Here is a 19,419-nt window from a genome sequence, read left to right on the forward strand (position 1 = left end):
ATTAAAATAAATAAATAAAACAATGAATAATCTCCGAGCTAATTCCCATGCAGGTGATGGTGTATGATCCCTAGGGAGTCCAAAATAATATTTTCCGCCAAGATCGCAATATCCCCGATGCTAACACTTAGGCCTTCAAAGAAGCTCCTTGTTCTATCTGGTATAATTTAGTCTATAAATATACTTAATCCCAAACTAACCTAATTATAACAAAAATAAGAGATACAGGCGACTTCGGAGCTTCAATTTTATCGTATTAATCAAAAATTGAAGATAGAACAGGTCTGAGACAAGAAATGGACTCTCACCAATGCTGTTCAACTTAGTCGAAGAAAAATTGATTAGAAGAACATTATGTGAAACCCACCACGTACACGTCAGAATGAAACGTACTGGAACGACATTGTGGTCCTAGAAATCACTAAAAATCTAAAGCTAAAGTGTACAATGCCATTATAAAGCCAGCTCTGATAAAAGACTGCGAGACTTGAAATGAGAGAGATTAGAATGGAAAGTCCTCTGTACAATTACAGGAGCTATCTTGGATCAACGCCCTACCACATGGTGAAGAAGAACTAACAATGAACTCCTTGCAGAGACTGGTCAGTTAATATCTCATGATATGAAGACAAGGAGATTAAGATGGGCGGGATATGTGGCTCGAAGCAATCCTTCAGGACTACACAACAATGAATGCTAGATAGACAAATCGACAAAGATATCTCGACATCTTGGTACATCTAAAGGGGCCTCTACATGTTCGCCGAGCCATGGCGAACTCAGACATACGCGAGCATGTGGATGGGTGGCTTGGCTTGGTTGGCCTAGGATCGTTGCCGAGCCGTCGAGAGTCGGTTTTTTGGACACAGATCAAAGGGATTCGTGAGAGCGCTCGTGTAGCATCTCCACCATTGTTCTTTGTCTAGTTGCAACTGAGAGCTGTCACTTTTCATATGTTGTTTAAGTACACAATATGCACTAAAATAACATATTTCTTAACTAAATACATGGTTTAATAACATTTATAAACAATTGAAATTCTTACAATAAATAAAAAATGACTTGCACCACTTTCAGTCCCACAGGCTGAAATAGTTAATTACAATAAGTTAACTTCAATAACACAATATCCAATAGGTTAATTCTTTATACAGGAAGAAGAATAAACGTATTAGTATATCTTTACAATCTAATCTTCCATTGTATACATTTTTTACAAGATTATATATACAACAGCACAATTATGAAAGTTAAAATAAAAGACGAATTTAATTAATTTTTATTTAATTTTAAGCTGATCTAGTCCGATTTTTGTCATCCACCATCTTCTTTGTCGTATTTTACGTTTTCTTTCATTTTCTTTTTTTCTTTTGTAATAAAAATAATATAATCCCAGGGCAATTGCTGAAATCACTTCAACGTCCTCCATGTTTGCCTCTCTGAATAACACTGTCATGTGGATGGTCCGCACTTGTACTTGTTGTTTGCCGAGCATTTGTATGAGCCTCCGATCCATGGCGAGCGGCCAACATGTGGATCCACCTAAGATATATCGACATGGACTTGAATAATTAAAACAAGCACATCATTTATCGAAGATTATTATAATTCACCCAAATTATGGAACAATAACCTTAGAGATTATAAAGATTTAGGAATTAAAAATGATAAATTAAGTCTACTAGCTGGGAACTAGAATAGTACGATGGCACAGGTGAGGAATCAAGAATATACGTTCAAAATTTCATCACGATCGAGTTAAAAATTTGATCTTTAAGTTTAAGTATTGCTTTTGGTAACGAGATGACTTAAGAAAGACTTTTCATATAAATATTAAAGTAAACAAGCCGTTAAAGATGAAATCAGTTGCTTTTTCTAGAATTTTAAAAAATTTGCATTTCTTTTTAAATAAAACAGTTTACTGTTGGGTTTTCTTGTCTGTCAAAAGTTCTAATACAGTAATAACTAAGAGTTTTTTGAATTCCAGATGCCTTTTATTCAATATTTTCCAAATTATTACTATTTTTTAATGAAACAATTCTAAAACACGCGATTACCAGTGCTAGCAAGTATAAAATACAGTAGGTTCTTATGAAGTAAATCTCGTAGGGTGAGAGTCAGGACAATAACAAAACATATTCTTTAAAATTATAACAGTTAAATATGCTGTTGTAAGTTACCTGATGGTAGTTGTTGCGAGGTCCTTTAGTGACAGGGAACTCCATCTGGGTATAACTCCGCCTCAGCTCCCGCCCCTCCATCCTACAACAAAAATAAATGTTATTGTTATTTAAATAAATAAAATTGTATCCATTTTGGTCTCAAAACATTTTTTATTCCTTTATAAGTCCAATTCGGCCATCCTAAAGGACTAACAATGAACTACTTGCAGAGACTGGTCAGTATTATATCTCATGATACGAAGAGAAGGAGATTAAGATGGGAGGGATATGAGGCTCGAAGCAATCCATCAGGACGCCTCTACACAACAATGAATGCTAGTATAGATGGTAAGAGACCATGTGGGAGGTAAAGGACGCTACTTTGAGAAAATTCTTCCCTACCGTCCTTTCTAGGCTGAAGGCTAAATGGGCCCTCCCAGACTATTGGGTCTCACAGATCCTAACAGGGCACGGGGGGTTTCGGGGAAAGCTGCAGAGCTTTGGAAAGAACATCAACCCCCGGTGCCCAACGTGCGGAGTTCCTGAAACAGCAGAACACGTAATAATAGATTGCTCTGCCATGGAAGGACACCGATCCAGGCTGTCGAGAAAGACCGGGATTTACGCACTCGCCGAGTCGGACCTTCCCTGTTTGACAGAAGAAGAGAATTATCCCTTCTTCAAGGAGTTCATTTACGGGTGGAAGAAGGTGGTGGGCCCCACTCATTACACGATGGGAAGGACTTGACCGCCCAACATCGGCGAGCCACCAGAAGATGAGGAAGCTGACCCGGATTGAGACCAGGAGGGCTGGACCAGCCTGGAAACTGCAGGAGGCACCCAGAGGGATGCAGTGGACAAGGTGCAGCTCCATCAGACGTAGCGCTGGGCTGCACCACAGTAAAAAAAAAAAAATTAATTGGTGATCCTTGGGAGTAGTGGCATGCGCAAACCCCAGCGCACTACCCCACTGCTCCCGCACCCCGTATGCCAGAGATGGCAAGGGAGGGGGATAAAAAAAAAAAAAAAAAAAAACATCCTTAAGGACAATCTTTATACAATTTTAGAACCTCATAATTTAAAAACTTTCCATTTTTCTTGCATAGGCCTTCCTGTAGTAGTGACAGTAGTAGTGAGCACTTCCCGGGGAGACCAGCCCTATTGGGAGGAGAGTTCTTTCCACTTCTCCTTTTAGAAAACCCTATCCTTAGCAGCTCTCCACCAGAGGGGTCCTCTTGAACACATCGCTACATCTTTTCTTTTGACATCCTCTTCTTTTTTGAAGGTCGTATGAAGTCCATTCTGTGGCAATTTATGACCATCTTCGCACCAAAGGAGATACCCTGCCCATTTCCATTTGCTCAGTGAGTCCTGTTTCTTTCTGGATCCAAGCATTTTTTACTCGGTGCCTTTTCCTCACATTCACAATATTTCTTCCAATATTATTTTGTCACTCCTTTATTCCTCTCCTGAGCTATATTAAGTGACCACGCTTGGCATCCATATGTTACCAATGGTGCTAGTGCAACCTTTTAAGATCATTACTTATTTTTCCCTTCATGACATGTCTGAGAGACCAGAACTTATTCCAGCCGAGTGCCAATCTCCTCTGGACCTCCTTTCCTCCTCTATCCATGAATGATATTAACTGTCACCAATAGATTTACTCCTTAACATATGCTAAATTATGGTTGTTAATTTTGCATTCTTCTTTTACGCCATTAGTCATAAGTTACGTTTTCTGGTAGTTTGAATAAAGACCAATTTCTTCACATAATGTTAGAACCTGCTTCTCAGCCTCCACTGGCTATTACCAATGATACGGCGAGAGGGAAGTGCTGGGATCTCTTGAGCTCTGCTCTACCCCTCACACGTGGGGGATAGAGTGGGATCAGGGATCCTCAGGTCGATTGTGTAAATATTGTATATTAGAGTGTAAATGTGACTAGAGACTATATTATTTTATCATTATGTTATTTTATTTATTTATTTTTCATACAGATAGTTTGATTATGTTCATCTTGTCTATTCTTTTGTTTGTATATATTTTAAGAGTTTTTTTTTATTATTATTTTTTTATTTTATTTATTTATTTATTTTTTATTTATTTATTTATTTAGGCAGTTAGCTGCTTCCCGTCCCCTTTACACGCCACTATCCCTGATGAAGACCTGAAACTCAGGTCGAAACGTCGGCATAAAATAAATAAATATTGTTTTGTTTATTTATGTTGTTCTTTGCTGACCGCACCCCCCGATAAACTTCTTCAAGTATTTATTTATTTTTATTTATTTTTTTTTGTTTTAGTATGTATGAGATCATTCATCACTATTGCCTACTGCCCACAACTGTGTGGCAGATTGTAATATCTATCAATAAATAAATCTAAATGTCATTGAAAAAGAACCTGCTTCATCATTTCCCTCAGTATTTCTATGTATTTTGCAAATAGCACATCATCTGCAAAACGTAGGCTGCTCAGACATTACCCATTAATTGTAATGCCTACGACTCCCATCAAAGATGCAAGAACAGCATCTCCAACTAATGAATGAATAGGGACGCAGTTAATAGAAATGAATTTGATTAGGATGTAATTTTACTCTAGGTATATATCTATTTATTTTATTTTCTATTTCTTACTTTATTATCACTTATTTTATATCCCTGTAAACATAGTGTGAATGAGTTCTATAATAGATATTATCATCTTCAGTATATACACAACAGAATGTAATCTATTCTGGGTATTTTAGAGAAACTGTTATTGTAGCATATTACAATCTTTAAACCCAATACTAGGTCATAGTCAGAGAGTGGTGCAAATGGTTGCTAATATTAATAACAGCTACAAAACTTAAGTAAACAAAGAGGAATGCAAAGGAGTATTTGTCATGCAATGGTGACGACCCAAATGCAAATCGCCTTTTACATGCACCCGAGGTATAATTAGTCAGATTCACAGTCTAACGACGCATTTAGTCTAGAAATTAAGTTGCATTATTTCAGAGATTCTGCTTACTGACACATGGAAGGATTGGGAATAGTTCTTATTTGAAGGACTGTAAATAAGCTCAATGCAATTGTTCTTTTAACTTGTTCTGTACGGCAATCGTATCTGTCATGATATTGTTTTCGTTTCTTACATTAGTCCTACAAGGTTCAAACCACCAATAGCCTTGTTTTCGAATTTATTAGATTCTATTTCTTTAATTTTTTTTTTTTTGGGGGGGGGGGATGCAGGAGGGGGACAGTTGAAATTTCCCAGGTACCTAGATAGCGGCCGCGAAGAGAGGACGTTCTGATTAAACGTTTTTGCACGTTGAAATGCAATTCAACAATATAAGGAATTCAACAAAACAAAAAGAAGGAATTAAGAAAATTAATTTATTATGTTTTCGGAAGATGTGTTATCGTTGAATTAAAGTAGGGTAAATTATGGACCGGTATATATAACCTGGGCAGAATAGCCGGCCTAAAGTTCTTTTTTAAATTGTTTTTTTTTTTCTTAAATTCTTTTTAAAAAGAAAATTAATTTGGGATTTCCGAATTGAAACATTTTAGCTTAGAAAATATTTGTATATCAACGTGATTTTGAACTGGTGTCTCTTAAATATGACTATCAATAAATAGTTTACCATAAGTAACAATAAAAGTAATTTGAGGAGAAGATGGCTGGGGGGGAGGGGTGCGGTCAGCAAAATATACACAAATAAACAAAAACTTTTTTTGTTAATTTGTGTATTTTTTGCTTACCGCGCTTCCTACCATGTTCTGTTCAGATTAATCTATGGTCCATCTATAAACCTCTCATTATAAAAGTAATTAATTTTTTATCATAAGCCCAGTACTTAAATAATAGTCCATACTAAATAGGATACTTCCCTTCAATTAACGAATCACCATTAGCCATAGAACTTATTGAAGGGCCTTGATTAATAAATTGTACCCAAATATCTTCATTACGATCCATATAAGCTCACCTATAATTGATTCCAGCACTAGTCCTGTAAATCTGCAATATTTTTTTCCCCAGTTCACGTAATCTATTCCCTGAAGAGGCCAAAGCGAGGGACCGAGTAAAGTTTTTTACGTCGGAAAAACAGTGTAATCTCGTTATTCCGAACACTTCAGTAATCCGAACTGGCTTTAAAAAAAAAGTTACTTTTTTAGAGAAAACTCAGCACTCAATAACATTTTTGTTTTTAAATTTAAGTGCCCATGCCTAAAAGGCATTTGTAACTTCCCGATCTATAAGCAACTTATTGTAACCACCGTGTAAATCGAAAATGGATAATCTAAATCCAAAAAAACTGTATAAATCATTGAATAACAATTACAATTCTTGTTGTTAATTAGTCCACCAAACCTAGCTGGATTGTGCCCCACTGCCCCATACACCATCCGCGAGATGTTTCACTACAAACTAATAACATAATAAAAGAGTATTATAGGGAAATATTTCCTTTATTATTAGTAACAGCTTTATTTATTCTCAATTCTGAGGTCAAAAACCCAAAATCAAATCCAGTTCTCAAGCGACCCATTGTTTACGGCAATATCGTTAACCTCATTAGCATATTTCTTTTATTATTTCTCTCACATTACAATTAAACTCACGAAATTACACCTAATAGAGTCCTAATGCTTAGGACTTCGAAATAAAGCAAAAACATATTAGGAGTTCCTTATCAAAATGTTTTTGTCCATTTTCTGACACATCAATTGAAATTAATTAATCTATTACTAAAAAAAACTGGTTTAAAATAAATATTTAAAAATGTTTCCGATAATCGCTGAAAAAGTCGTTGTAGACGCACTGATTATTGTATTCTATATGATAAATTATATCGTTACAAGTAATTAAAAATAATTTCAATCATAAAACATGATAGAGGAAGACGGTAGTTGACCGTATGAGGTAGATTATAGGAAGATAGGTGAATGAAGATATAAAAATAACGTTTCGCCCCACTTCTTCGTCAGGGCTGTCAGATAGTCGTTGTCATCTTTGTTCCAATCTAATAGCTCTAATGAACCCCTTCAAAGTGGGCCGAAACCTTTCTTAACAATAGTTTTCATTTACTATTTTGATACCTTTATTCACCTATCTTCCTACTCCAAGATAATGATAAAGACAAACATCCTTATGGTATCGAAGGATCTTGAATTGGTTCATTTATCTCTGTTAATTATCTTCAACTTGAATAAAATTGTTTTAAAAAAAAACATATAACTCGTGGAATGCCAGATATGGATATCACAACCCACTGCCCGCATAATCATAGCCGAATTTTAAAAATCATTAAATCATTTTTCGTTAATTTATTATTGAGACTAAAGATTAATATATGTATATAACTATTGGCTATTACGTGAAGACATACCATCCCCATCCCACGACTACAAGGAGTGGCTCGGTCCAAGCCTACACGCCCAAGTTCCCACACATCTCCAATTAGCTACCGGTCGTTTCTATTGTCCTTGTTCGTATACTGTGTCTTTATTTATAGGTAATGATAGGACGAATTGTATGAAGTAACTCGTATAAACTTATTTTAAATATTAGATTAATGATTTATTATAGTGGTTTATTCTATTATTAACACAAACTTCAAATAATCCACTTCGTCTCTCAACTATTTATTTCAAAACATCTCCAACGTTTTGGCCCTTAGGCCATTCTCAAGAAGACAACTTATAGAATTTGTTTTCATATTATTATGGTTTTGAATATACCTTAACATTTTTTTTTTAATAATTTATTTATTGTTAATTACAACTGTATACATATATACAGATCAAGTAAATTAGCTGTAAGTGATATTTTGACATGATAAAAACATGTGCAGAATCTACCCGTTAATAGAACTCCAAAAACATTTCTAAAGGAGAAGATCTCGAGGCTATCTTCTTTTCAGACGCCTAGGAGGATTATTAGGTAATGAAGGAGAAGCCAGGTTAGAAACGAGTTGGTTTGGGTGGTTGGGAAGTTTATTATGGAAGGATTGGTATCTGGTTCTGGCCAAAACGGCAACATATGGGACAGTGAGGTCCTGATGGATGATTTGATTTGTGACAAAGTAAGGAGCATTAAGGATTTTGGACTGTAAGGATTGGATTAGAGAGGAATTAGATGGTTTAGTGGAGCTCAATTCTGTATGTCCAGATAGGCCAGATAATAGTCATGTTGATCAGTCTTTTGTAATGGATTGGAAGTTTAGACCGTTTGTCTAGTAAATGTTGTAATAGTAGGAATCGACGAGCAGTTTCCTGTCTTTTCAGTCTTGTACGAGGATACCATGTCAGTCGTTTGTCCAGATTTAGTCCTAAGTAACGGATCTGTTCAACAGGAATAAGCGGGGTATTATTAAAAGATACTGTGGGGCAAGACGAAGGTTTACGACGAATGGTAAATGTGATTTACCTTAACATTAATATCATATTCCTTAAAATCAAAATAGATATTAACTAATATCATAACAGTTTCAAACACAATTTTTAAAAATTATTATTGACTTTCAAACTTTATAATTTCACTACAAAACTATTCCACAAAAAAATTGTCTTTCTTTTAACCTCATTAACAACATATTCCTAAATATTAATAACAATACAATTTGTTATTAGCAATTAGTAAATCAACGTAAAATGATGAAAAGGAACGTGTAGTTTAAAGGCGCCTCTTCATGTTTACCAAACAATAACAAATTCATATGACAAGTTTATTTGGATTGGCTGGTACAAGTTCGCCTGAATTTGCAGCCGACCCATCCAGCATCGCTTTTTAAGCACAAATCAAAGGACGCTTGTATTGCACCCACTGGTTTGTTCTAGAATTACTAAAGATTAATATTAGTGATCTCCGTGATTTAATCAATTAGAGAATTTCCTCAAACATAGGTTTCAATAATTAACTCTTATTTAAGATGGTATATTTAAAAATTTGATCGACTCGGTGTAAATACGTTGTTACAACCTATGGGCGTACCCGTGACCGTGGAGGTCCAAGGCCTCGAGCGAAGTAAGAAATACATCGCGCGTTTCTTGATGTGGTTTTCATAGGGTGGGTCCGCCACTCCCACGCCTATTTTTTGAGTGCCACCCATTGCCTGACGGGCCTAGCAAATGCCTGGGGAGAGGTTGTGAGTGAATATTGTATAGTTATAAGCTTGAAAAAATCCCGGATAAGGCCGGGGACTCGAACTCGCAACCTGAGTTGGCAGACAGGCACGTTACCGCGATGCTACCGTCAACCCTTTTAATTTGATAAAAATTATTTTTTTTTTTTCAAGCAAATACTAATTTTTAAAGCACAACGACAATTATATATAAGGTTCTTTAAATTTTGGTTTCCTTTGCCTCTTCCGTGCTGAAATGTCGTAACCTGATTGGCTAAGGCTTGCCCTCCCCTAGTTCTGAACCTGGGTACACCCTTGTTTCGAATCTACTCAATTAACATTAGCAGTTTACTTTTTATATTGCCTCCTGTCCTACAGTATCCTTTCTAAATCAACACCACTAATGCCTGTTGAACAGATTCGATACTTAGGACTCCATCTTGACAAGAGACTTACTTAGAATTCACACACAAGACTGAAACGACAAGAAACTGCTCGTAGATTCCGATTGCTACAACACTTACTTGACAAACGCTCTAAACTTCCCATTCACTACAAAAAATTAGTATACACTACGATAATCAGACCAATTTGGACATATGGAATTGAGCTCTGGGGCTCCACCAAACCATCAAATTCCTCCCGCATCCAATCCTTACAATCCAAAATCCTACGTAAAATCCTTGATGCTTCTGATTACGTTACAAATAAACTAATTCACAAAGACCTCAACATCCCATTGGTTTGTTGGGCCTTTTGGCCCAAAACAGACATGCGTCTTTTCATTCCAAACTTCTTAACCATCCAAACCCATTAATTCTTAATCTTTCATCTTTACCAATCCCTGATAATCCTCCGAGGCGTCTGAAAATAAGATGGCCACGGGACCTTCTAATTTAAATTAACGTTTGAAGTACCACCGAAGGGTGGTTCCTTCCCAAGATTTTCAATCGTATATTATTGTATTATTTTGTACAGTTGTAAATTCCATTAAATAAATAAAATAAACTTTTTACATTGAAGACATCATATATCTATGTAATTTAATTAAAAAGTTTCAAATAAAAATTCCAGAACGAAGGATGAATTTATAGGTTATGAACCAGAGATGGTAAAAAATCAACTATAGTTGAAACTAATAGCTAAAGTTACCATGGATACGACCCTTATTCATGAATGAATCATTGATAAATAAATATCGTTTCCATGACAATTTTAGCTATTAGTTTTAACTATAGCTAATATTTGCCTAACTCTTTTATGTAATATTATTTATATGAACTTGTATCATCTGCAACCTACTTAGCTGATATTTACGTTCTCTTTCATTTAGCCTATCTCTATTATGCCCCTTTTTGCAACGAAAATAGAGTAAATAGTCGAAAAAATTCGAAAAACAAAACAAGTGTGTGAATACCGACGTTTCTTGCTTCCTTTGTTTACCGAGCAGTTGTACAAGTCTTACATTTGTGGCAAACGTGTAGATTCAGCATAACATACAAATAACGAATCCGGATTCCTTGATAGCAACCTTCCTTCTTATTTTCAGAATGTATAAGAATGAGGAATTGATTAAACTAGACAGAATATAATGTTTATAACTTGGATATATATATGTATAAATATAAACATATACATAAATAGTTGACCGCATAATTCAAGATATGAAAAAAATGGTCAAGGTTGCGTTCAAAAAAAGAACAAAATAGGTTTCAACTATTTATTGTCCGACGTTTCGGCCCACTTTGAAGGGCTTCATCAGAGCTGTTCAAGACGATAGGCTAAACAGACATTAATTTCGTTATAAATAATATCGTTTATAAATTGGTTTTAAACAAAGCGAAACTGTTTGGTTTTATACGTTGAACAAAATTAATGTTATATGTAGATAATTCTGTGGTATTTAGCAATCACCATTATAATCAATTAATTTAAAAAAAATAATAATAATTTTCATATAATATATATATATAGTTGTCTGTATAATTTCAAATTATGGAGAAGATGGTCCGTGTTGCGGTCGAAAGAGTATTTATTTACTATTAGTATTTATTTTCCTATTAATTTTTAATAATAATTTTCATATCTTTCTTATTGATTTTTTATGATAAAACAATTTTATTTGTTTTTAAATTCTCGCATTTTCAAATTCTACTTTATGGATATCACATTTTGAGACGATATTAATCTATTATGAAAATTATATATGTAATCTCTAACTATCTATAAACCTCTTCTGCTATAATGGAATGTCTCGATTGATTATCTACAAACTTAGATTAAACAATACATAAAATATTTGGTAATTTATAAAGACTATACATACCTACAAAACAAAATCAGTTTTTATAGTCTCTTGGTTAGTACTGACAGGACAACTCTATGTACAATCTTATTATTTTGTTTACAGTGTTTTCCTAGCTATTAACAAGATAACACAAATCCAATTTACCCAAACAGTAAACAGCCTCATTCTGTTATTTACAAAATAACAATAAATCATGTCTGAAGCATCTATAAATAAATAAATATATACACCCATGAAAGGTCATAGGTCCACTATTTTGTAAGGAAGCATTGTTTTATTTATATCAGCGGAGGTGATTTCACCCACAACAGCCAGATTTTTCCCCACTTTATAAAGCTGGGTGGACCCCAAGAGAGCTAATGAACTCTAGGTTTACTCCTGGCTACAGTGTTAAAGAAAATAATTGTCTGCCACACACGGATTCGAATCTGAGTCTTTGAAATTAGCAGTATAGTGCCTTACTACTGTGCCACCCCGCACTTTCATAAACACACACACACACAGACAGAGCTTGTGTAGCTTTTGTGTCTAAAATTGTTAAATTGCAGATTTTTTTTTGTTGGTTATTTTTGATCCTGAGAAATTGTTTAATGCCTAATATTTTATATTATTAATTTGATGAGTTTTTATTCATTCATTATACATATTTCTATTATACTCAAATGTATATAAAATAATTTATTCTTCTGGCTAACTATGAGACTATTTGTTTGGTAATTTCCTCCCAAAACAAATAGACATATTAAACATATAAATGTATATAACAAGCATAGGAAGTATCTTCCTTCATATATCATCTTTTGATATATGAAGAAGCCTTCAGCAAAAGGTTCGTCGACATTTCGTTGTGGTTATTTGTTGGGTACCTGTGTGGTTTCTTCCTTCCTATGCTCTACAGTGTAACACTAGAACTTTTTCTGTTATATAAAATTACTATCGATTATTATACAGTACTTTGTATCCGACAAGTAAGATCAGTTTAGTTAGAAAACTTAAAATTTAGCTTTAAAATAATGTGGTAATATTTGTTTATAAAATAACAACAATTTTATGACCACAATTAATTTATTAATTTATTTAAATAATATAGAGATGTGCTAAAAGTTCATTTAAATTAAGTACAGTCGTCTAGTGGTGCAGCAAGATGTACTGAGCTGAGGACCGTGGACAAATCTTTTTTGGGGTCCATTTTATTAAGAACAACTTTTGAATTTAAATGTACTTTGAGAAAATACAAGTTAATGAACCGTAAATAAATATATAATAAACGATAATTTACAAATTATCAATATTTTTGTTTGTACACCATTAAAGCTGATTAATTTTTAAATATAGCAGGTATTGCAAACCTTTATTTATTGATAATGCTACAATCTACCATAAACTTGGGAAAGGGTAATAGTGATAATTGTACTTTCATACAAAAAATAATTACAATAAACAAAATAAAATAAGTAAATAAATATAAAAAATAAGATTAAAAAAAAATACATAGGTATAAAAATAAAATCTCTATATGTATATAAAAATAAAAATAAATAATTGAAATGAATATAATCGAAGTAAAATAAATTATATAGAATATTTACACTATCGACCTGAGGATCTCCCAAGCCCACTCTATTCCACGCGCATGAGGGGTAGAGCAGGGCCCTTCGAGATCCCAGTGCATCCCTCTCACCATGTGACTAGTAATGAATTTTCAAATAAGCACAATATAATAAACATCCGCAGTAAATTTACAAAAAAAAAAAAAAAAAAATACTACAAAGAACACTAGAATTCTGACCACATTCGTTGAGGAACAGATAAACCTGTCACCAGCCACTTCAACTGGAATTAGTTATCTATAACTGCGGTGGTCAACCCATGCGAAACGTTTTTCAGGCTCGCTTTTTTTTTTTTTTATTTATTTAAAGTAATTTACAACTGTGCAAATAATATATACAATAAGTAAATATGTGGAATGTTTCATTTACACTTGAAATCTTTGGAAGGAACCACCCCGTAATAAGGAGCATCAAGGATTTTAGTGTTGTAGCTTGGCTCGCTTTTAAAATTTATTTATTTTATGATGGCTTAAGTTATGAAAACCAATGTATTAAAACAATACCTTATTTGTACATCTATTTATTTTTATATATATATTTTTTTTTGGAGGATTAAAATAAATTCCAATAAATCCCACCAAATCACATTTACCCTTCATCGTAAACCTTCGTCTTGACCTACATTATCTTTTAATAATACCCCACTCATTCCTGTTGAACATATCCGTTACTTAGGACTAAATCTGGAAAAACGACTGACATGGAATCCTCAGACAAGACTGAAAAGACAGGAAACTGCTCGTCGATTCCGACTATTACAACATTTACTAGACAAACGGTCTAAATTGCCAATCCATTACAAAAGACTGATCTACATGACTATTATAAGGCCTATCCGGACATACAGAGTTGAGCTATGGGGCTCCACTAAACCATCTAATTCCTCTCGAATCCAATCCTTACAGACCAAAATCCTTCGTAAAATCCTTAATGCTCCTTACTTTGTCACAAATCAAGTCATCCATCAGAAACCCAATGTTCAATATGTTGCCGATTTGGCCAGAACCAGATACCAATCCTTCCATAATAAACTTCCCAACCATCCAAACCAACTCGTTTCTAACCTGGCTTCTCCTTCACTACCTAATAATCCTAGACGTGTGAAAAGAAGATGGCCTCGAGATCTTCTGCTTTAGAAATGTTTTTGGAGTTCTATCAATGGGTAGATTCTCCACATGTTTTTATCATATCATAATATCACTTACAGCAAATTTACTTGATGTGTATATATGAATACAGTTGTAAATATCAATAAATAAATTATTTAAAAAAATATATATATTTATTTTTTGTTTTATATATTTATTTGCAATGTGCGTTTTGTTTCATTATTAATATATTATCTATAAACATAGATATTATCTATAAATATTAATATATTATCTGTAAACACATACATGTGTGTATTTAAAAAGGTCTGCAGTGGGTATAAACCTAATATAGGGATATACAATTGTTTATGCGTTCCGCGGAGTTTTAATGCATTTTCAAAGTGGCCCGCAAGATCAACCCCTGGTCTATAATATACATTTTTAATATACAAAATACACTGAAACTTATGAAGTTGATTAATTATTGGCTCAAAATATTGTTATTACTGAGAGCTTAAACGTTGTGATATACATTTGCATGGATATGGAAAATTAGCGAATGCGAAAGCGTGTTGATTGGTCATTTGGGCTGGCCGGTTCAAGATGGCCTGAATCTGTCTTGGGCACAAACTAAAATAATCTTGTGCTGCATCCATACGATTGTGCTCAGTATTGTTTTCGAACTGCCTACAAATAAATATTTGTACTTTTCGTTGTTCAATTAATTGAAGAATTTCCCCAACTTTCGGTTTACATATTGGGTGAAAGTAAACCGTTTCAAAACTAGGCAATTGACTTTAATGATATATTGTTGGTTTAACATAAAACAAATATACATTTATAAAGATATTATTTATATCTTTTTTTTAGTTGTGGGCAATAGGTAATAGTGATGAATGATCTCATACAAACTAAAATAAATAAATGAATGAAGAAAAAAAAAACTCTCTCTTAAAATATACACAAACAGAAGAATAAACATAATCAAACTATATGTATGAAGAAAAAAAAAAAGATAATGATAAAATAAAATAATCTCTAGTCACATTTACACTCTAATATACAATATTTTCAGAATCGACCTGAGGATCCCTGAGTCCACTCTATCCCCCACGTGTGAGGGGTAGAGTAGAGCTCAAAAGATCCCAGCGCATCCCTCTCGCCGCATCACTGGTAGTGAGCCAGTGGAGGCTGAGCAAGTGCGCTAAAGCAGCAAACACTCAACTTGAGTGGAGAATCTGGCCTATGCCAGAACTCCAATAGTATTATATGTCTAGGTAATTAAATTAACAAGTATCTGAAAACATTCAACAATGAAAGTTGAATTCATAGGCTATCTAGTACCATTTCAATCATTTTTTATCACCTACCATCTCCTTTGCCCATATTTACGTTTCTTTTCATTTCGCCTATTTTTATTTTGTAAATCTAAATGTGCCTCTACACCTTTGCCAAACAATGGTAAATTCACGCATGCTCAAGCATCCACACGGGTTTTTTGGATTGGCTGGTATAAGTTTGATTGAATTTGTAGCCGGCATATCGGGTACGGTTTTTGGCACATTTTTTTTCCGTTTCCATTGTTTTAGAACTGCGTGTTTTTGTAAAGGTACCTCTTCACGTTTGCCGAACAATGGCAAATTCATGCATGCGCAGAGTGTGATGGGTTATTTGGATTGGCTGGTATAAGTTTGACTGAATTTGTAGCCGGTATATCGGGTACGGTTTTTGGCACATTTTTTTCCGTTTCCATTGTTTTAGAACTGCGTGTTTTTGTAAAGGTGCCTCTTCACGTTTGCCGAACAATGGCAAATTCCTGCATGCGCAGAGTGTGATGGGTTATTTGGATTGGCTGGTACAAGTTAGCCTGAATATGTGTCTGAACCGTTAAGTGTTGGTTTTTGAACACAAATTAAAGGGTGCTCGTGTTGCATTCACGCGTTTGTGGTCAGTTAGTTGGTTTTGGTGGTAACCAATAGACAAATATTTGTGTTTAAATTTATTAAAGAATTTACTCTACCTTCGGATTTAGTCAGTAATTCAATTTTAAGATCGTATGTTTCTAAAATTCTATCGATTCGGTGTAAATACTTTGTTTCAAATCGTGTTAATTGACTATAGCGGTTTGTTTTTATTTTACATGGCACAAATATATATATTTATGAAGACTTTATATGTCTCGATAATTAAATTTAAAACTTTCTGATAAAAATTTTAGAACGAAGGTTGAATTTATAGGTTATGTAGTACTATTTATATGACTTTTTATTTATTATTATTATTATTATTTATATGACTTAGATTGCTTATATTTATGTTTCCTTTCATTTCACCTGTCCTTATTCTATCCCTTTTTATAATATAAATAGAGTAAATCGAAAGTAATCAAATCAAATGAACAAAACAAGCGTGTGTTACTTTACTTTTACCAATCACTTCTTGAAATTTTAGATTTACAGTAAGAGGCAAACTGTAGATCAGTTTGAGTTAGAAATTATTTCATTAAGCAACTATATTTGCTTTTCTTAAAAAGAATATTTTGTGTTTTGTTTCTTTACTACAACATAGTAGTATCGATCGGATGCATCGATTATTCAACAATTAATTTTGTTAAAACGTTTTCAAAATAAAAAGATAAGAAACAAAAATCCGACAATAATAAATAATCCATATGAACCCTATTTGTCATACAGAAGGCATTGCTAGAAGGCAGACATAACTTCCTATTTCACGGCGATAATCCACCGCATACTGATGTGATCTGGACTACAGAGCAACTCGATGCAACACTTTCAGCTCTATGGCGGCTTTCCATCTTCGTCCAATTACTTGCTTCGTTGCAATCGACAACGAGTAATAAAACCTTAGTAATTAATTATCACAATAATTATTGTGAAATTCGACAACTTCCTGGTGAATAATTTAGGTATTTAAAATACTAAAATAAATATTTAAAAATAATACTATTTTAACATAAACTTCAAAATTTAATTCATTTAATTTAAAGGAATCTATTGTGATAAAGGAGGCATTTACTTATAGTGGTGTCATCACTATAGCAATCATTTTAGTCTACTCAGTCGGTCGTGGAAACTCAAAGTATGATAATGGGTTCTTAGAGTAAAATGAATTTTATAACGATTTTCTTCTTTAGATTTTTTTTTCATTTTCTACACCATTTGCACCCAAGTCTTCAGAAAGCCCCCAAAAAATATTAGTGGTTTCGGGCGATTTTCGCTTTCAAGACAGGTTGGTCTGATTAAGAATCCGAATTCCAATACATTAAAATTTATTCCTTTAAATTAATAAGTAATTGACAAATCAATCAGGCAAGTCAATCAAATTTTACAGAAAATCAGTTATCTAAATCATTTAACGTTAAAGTAAAAAAAAATCTACTTCAAATCACAATCTTCAAGTCGATGCTTTTAATCGAAAATTTATCACAACAGGAATATTCATGATCTTTAGTTTAATATGCTAAAGCGTGTTAAATGGAGAAATATTTCTCTCATTAACCATGTCAAACGACATAACATATAACATGGTTAAGAGTTTGTTAAATGGAGAATGACGTCACGCAACAGACCAGCTGAGCTCGTTACCGTTTTGTTGTTGTCGTGTTAGGTTACTTCCTCGTAGTTTGTCTTTGGATTGTGTCAGTATTGTTTTTATAACTAATAAAGCAATAGATGACAATAATAATATAATGACAGTTGTTAATTAGCTCATCTTGATTCTCTTCCTCACAAGTCAGAAGATCAACAAAGCACTCAGTGACCAAACTTTCGCACAACTTCCACTTTAGCCATGTTCTAATAAATTACTTCAGTACAAACTTAGAAGAAAACAATAACCTGAAGTTTTGGAAGGAAAGGTTATAAAATAAGTTGCTCAGAAAGTCCGCTAGGGAGCTCTTATGCATTTAACAGTTAACATGACTTTATATAGAGTTGCTAACAATCCTATACTTATAGCATTAAACATGGCAAAACGTTTTACATTTACATCATGAATACCCATATTATCTTCGGTTACAGCATCGAATATTTCTTTGGATTCTCTCGCGATTTTTCTACCTTTTCTAATTCGTTCGGATAATTTAATCTGGTAATCAAAATTATGTTGATTTTTGAGAATTATTTTTTTGGCATAGTGCACTTATGATCCATTCCTTAGCTGAATTTTATGCTGCATCTTGTGACACGTTCGGTACTTGTGGCAAATCCAAGACTTATACAAATGTTTAATAAACAAAGGAAGCATCAAACGTCCACACGCTTGCATTGTTCTTTTGATTTTTTCGGTTATTACATTCCATCTACTCTATTTTCATTTAAAAAGGAACAAAATAAAGATAGGCGAAATAAAAGGAAACGTAAATATCTGCAAAGTGGGTTATAAAGAACCAAAATTAGTGTACTACATTATCTATAAATTCAATATTAGTTCTAGAATTTTTATCAGTAACTTGTTTATTTAATTACCTCAACATATAATGTCTTCATAAAAATATATGTGCGCCGAGTTAAATAAAAACAAACCTCTAAAGTTAGTTAACAAGATTTGAAAATATGTGTTTACACCGAATCGATAGAAGTTTATAATTTACGATCTTAAAAAGGAGTTATTTACTAAATCCCAAGGTTGGGTAAATTCTTTAATTAATTTAAACACAGAGAGCACATATATTTGTCTGTTGGCAGTTCTAAAACCATGCTAACTTATCACAAACGTATGGATGCAGCACAAGTGCTCTTTGATTTGTGCCCATAAGCTAACACACATTGGTTCGACCACATTTTCAGGTTAACTTGTACCATTCAATCCAAAGAACTTGTAACGTCCTCCCTCCTCGAATATTACTATCAAAATTTTGTTTATCTATACATTTATAATTATGAACCGTTATCAGTAGGATAGAACTTTTGATCCAAGATTGATGATGGTTCGTTTTTTCTAAATGGAACTTCTATCATATTCCAGATTTATTTTTTTTTATTCAAAAATCAAACGGTCTAATCTCCCAACACATTACAAATGACTGATCTACATGACTGTAATAAGGCCAATCTGGATATATGGAGTTGAGCTTTGGGGCTCCACTAAACCTTCGAATTCCTCTCG

General features: G+C 33.6%; 1 protein-coding gene across 1 annotated transcript in view; it reads right to left on the reverse strand.

Annotated features, from left to right (window-relative positions):
* Nucleotides 1-19,419, reverse strand: part of LOC106680827 (uncharacterized) — an 84,948-nt gene that overhangs the window by 39,790 nt on the left and 25,739 nt on the right. Inside the window, exon 2 of the mRNA XM_014420793.3 lies at nucleotides 2,181-2,262. Within this exon, the coding sequence (XP_014276279.1) occupies nucleotides 2,181-2,261 (81 nt within the window). The 5' untranslated portion in view covers nucleotide 2,262. The remainder of the gene's footprint in view (nucleotides 1-2,180; nucleotides 2,263-19,419) is intronic.

This window comes from Halyomorpha halys, unplaced genomic scaffold (assembly GCF_000696795.3).
Source record: "Halyomorpha halys isolate HHAL.00 unplaced genomic scaffold, Hhal_1.1 Scaffold291.1, whole genome shotgun sequence".
NCBI classification, from domain to species: Eukaryota; Metazoa; Arthropoda; class Insecta; order Hemiptera; family Pentatomidae; genus Halyomorpha; species Halyomorpha halys.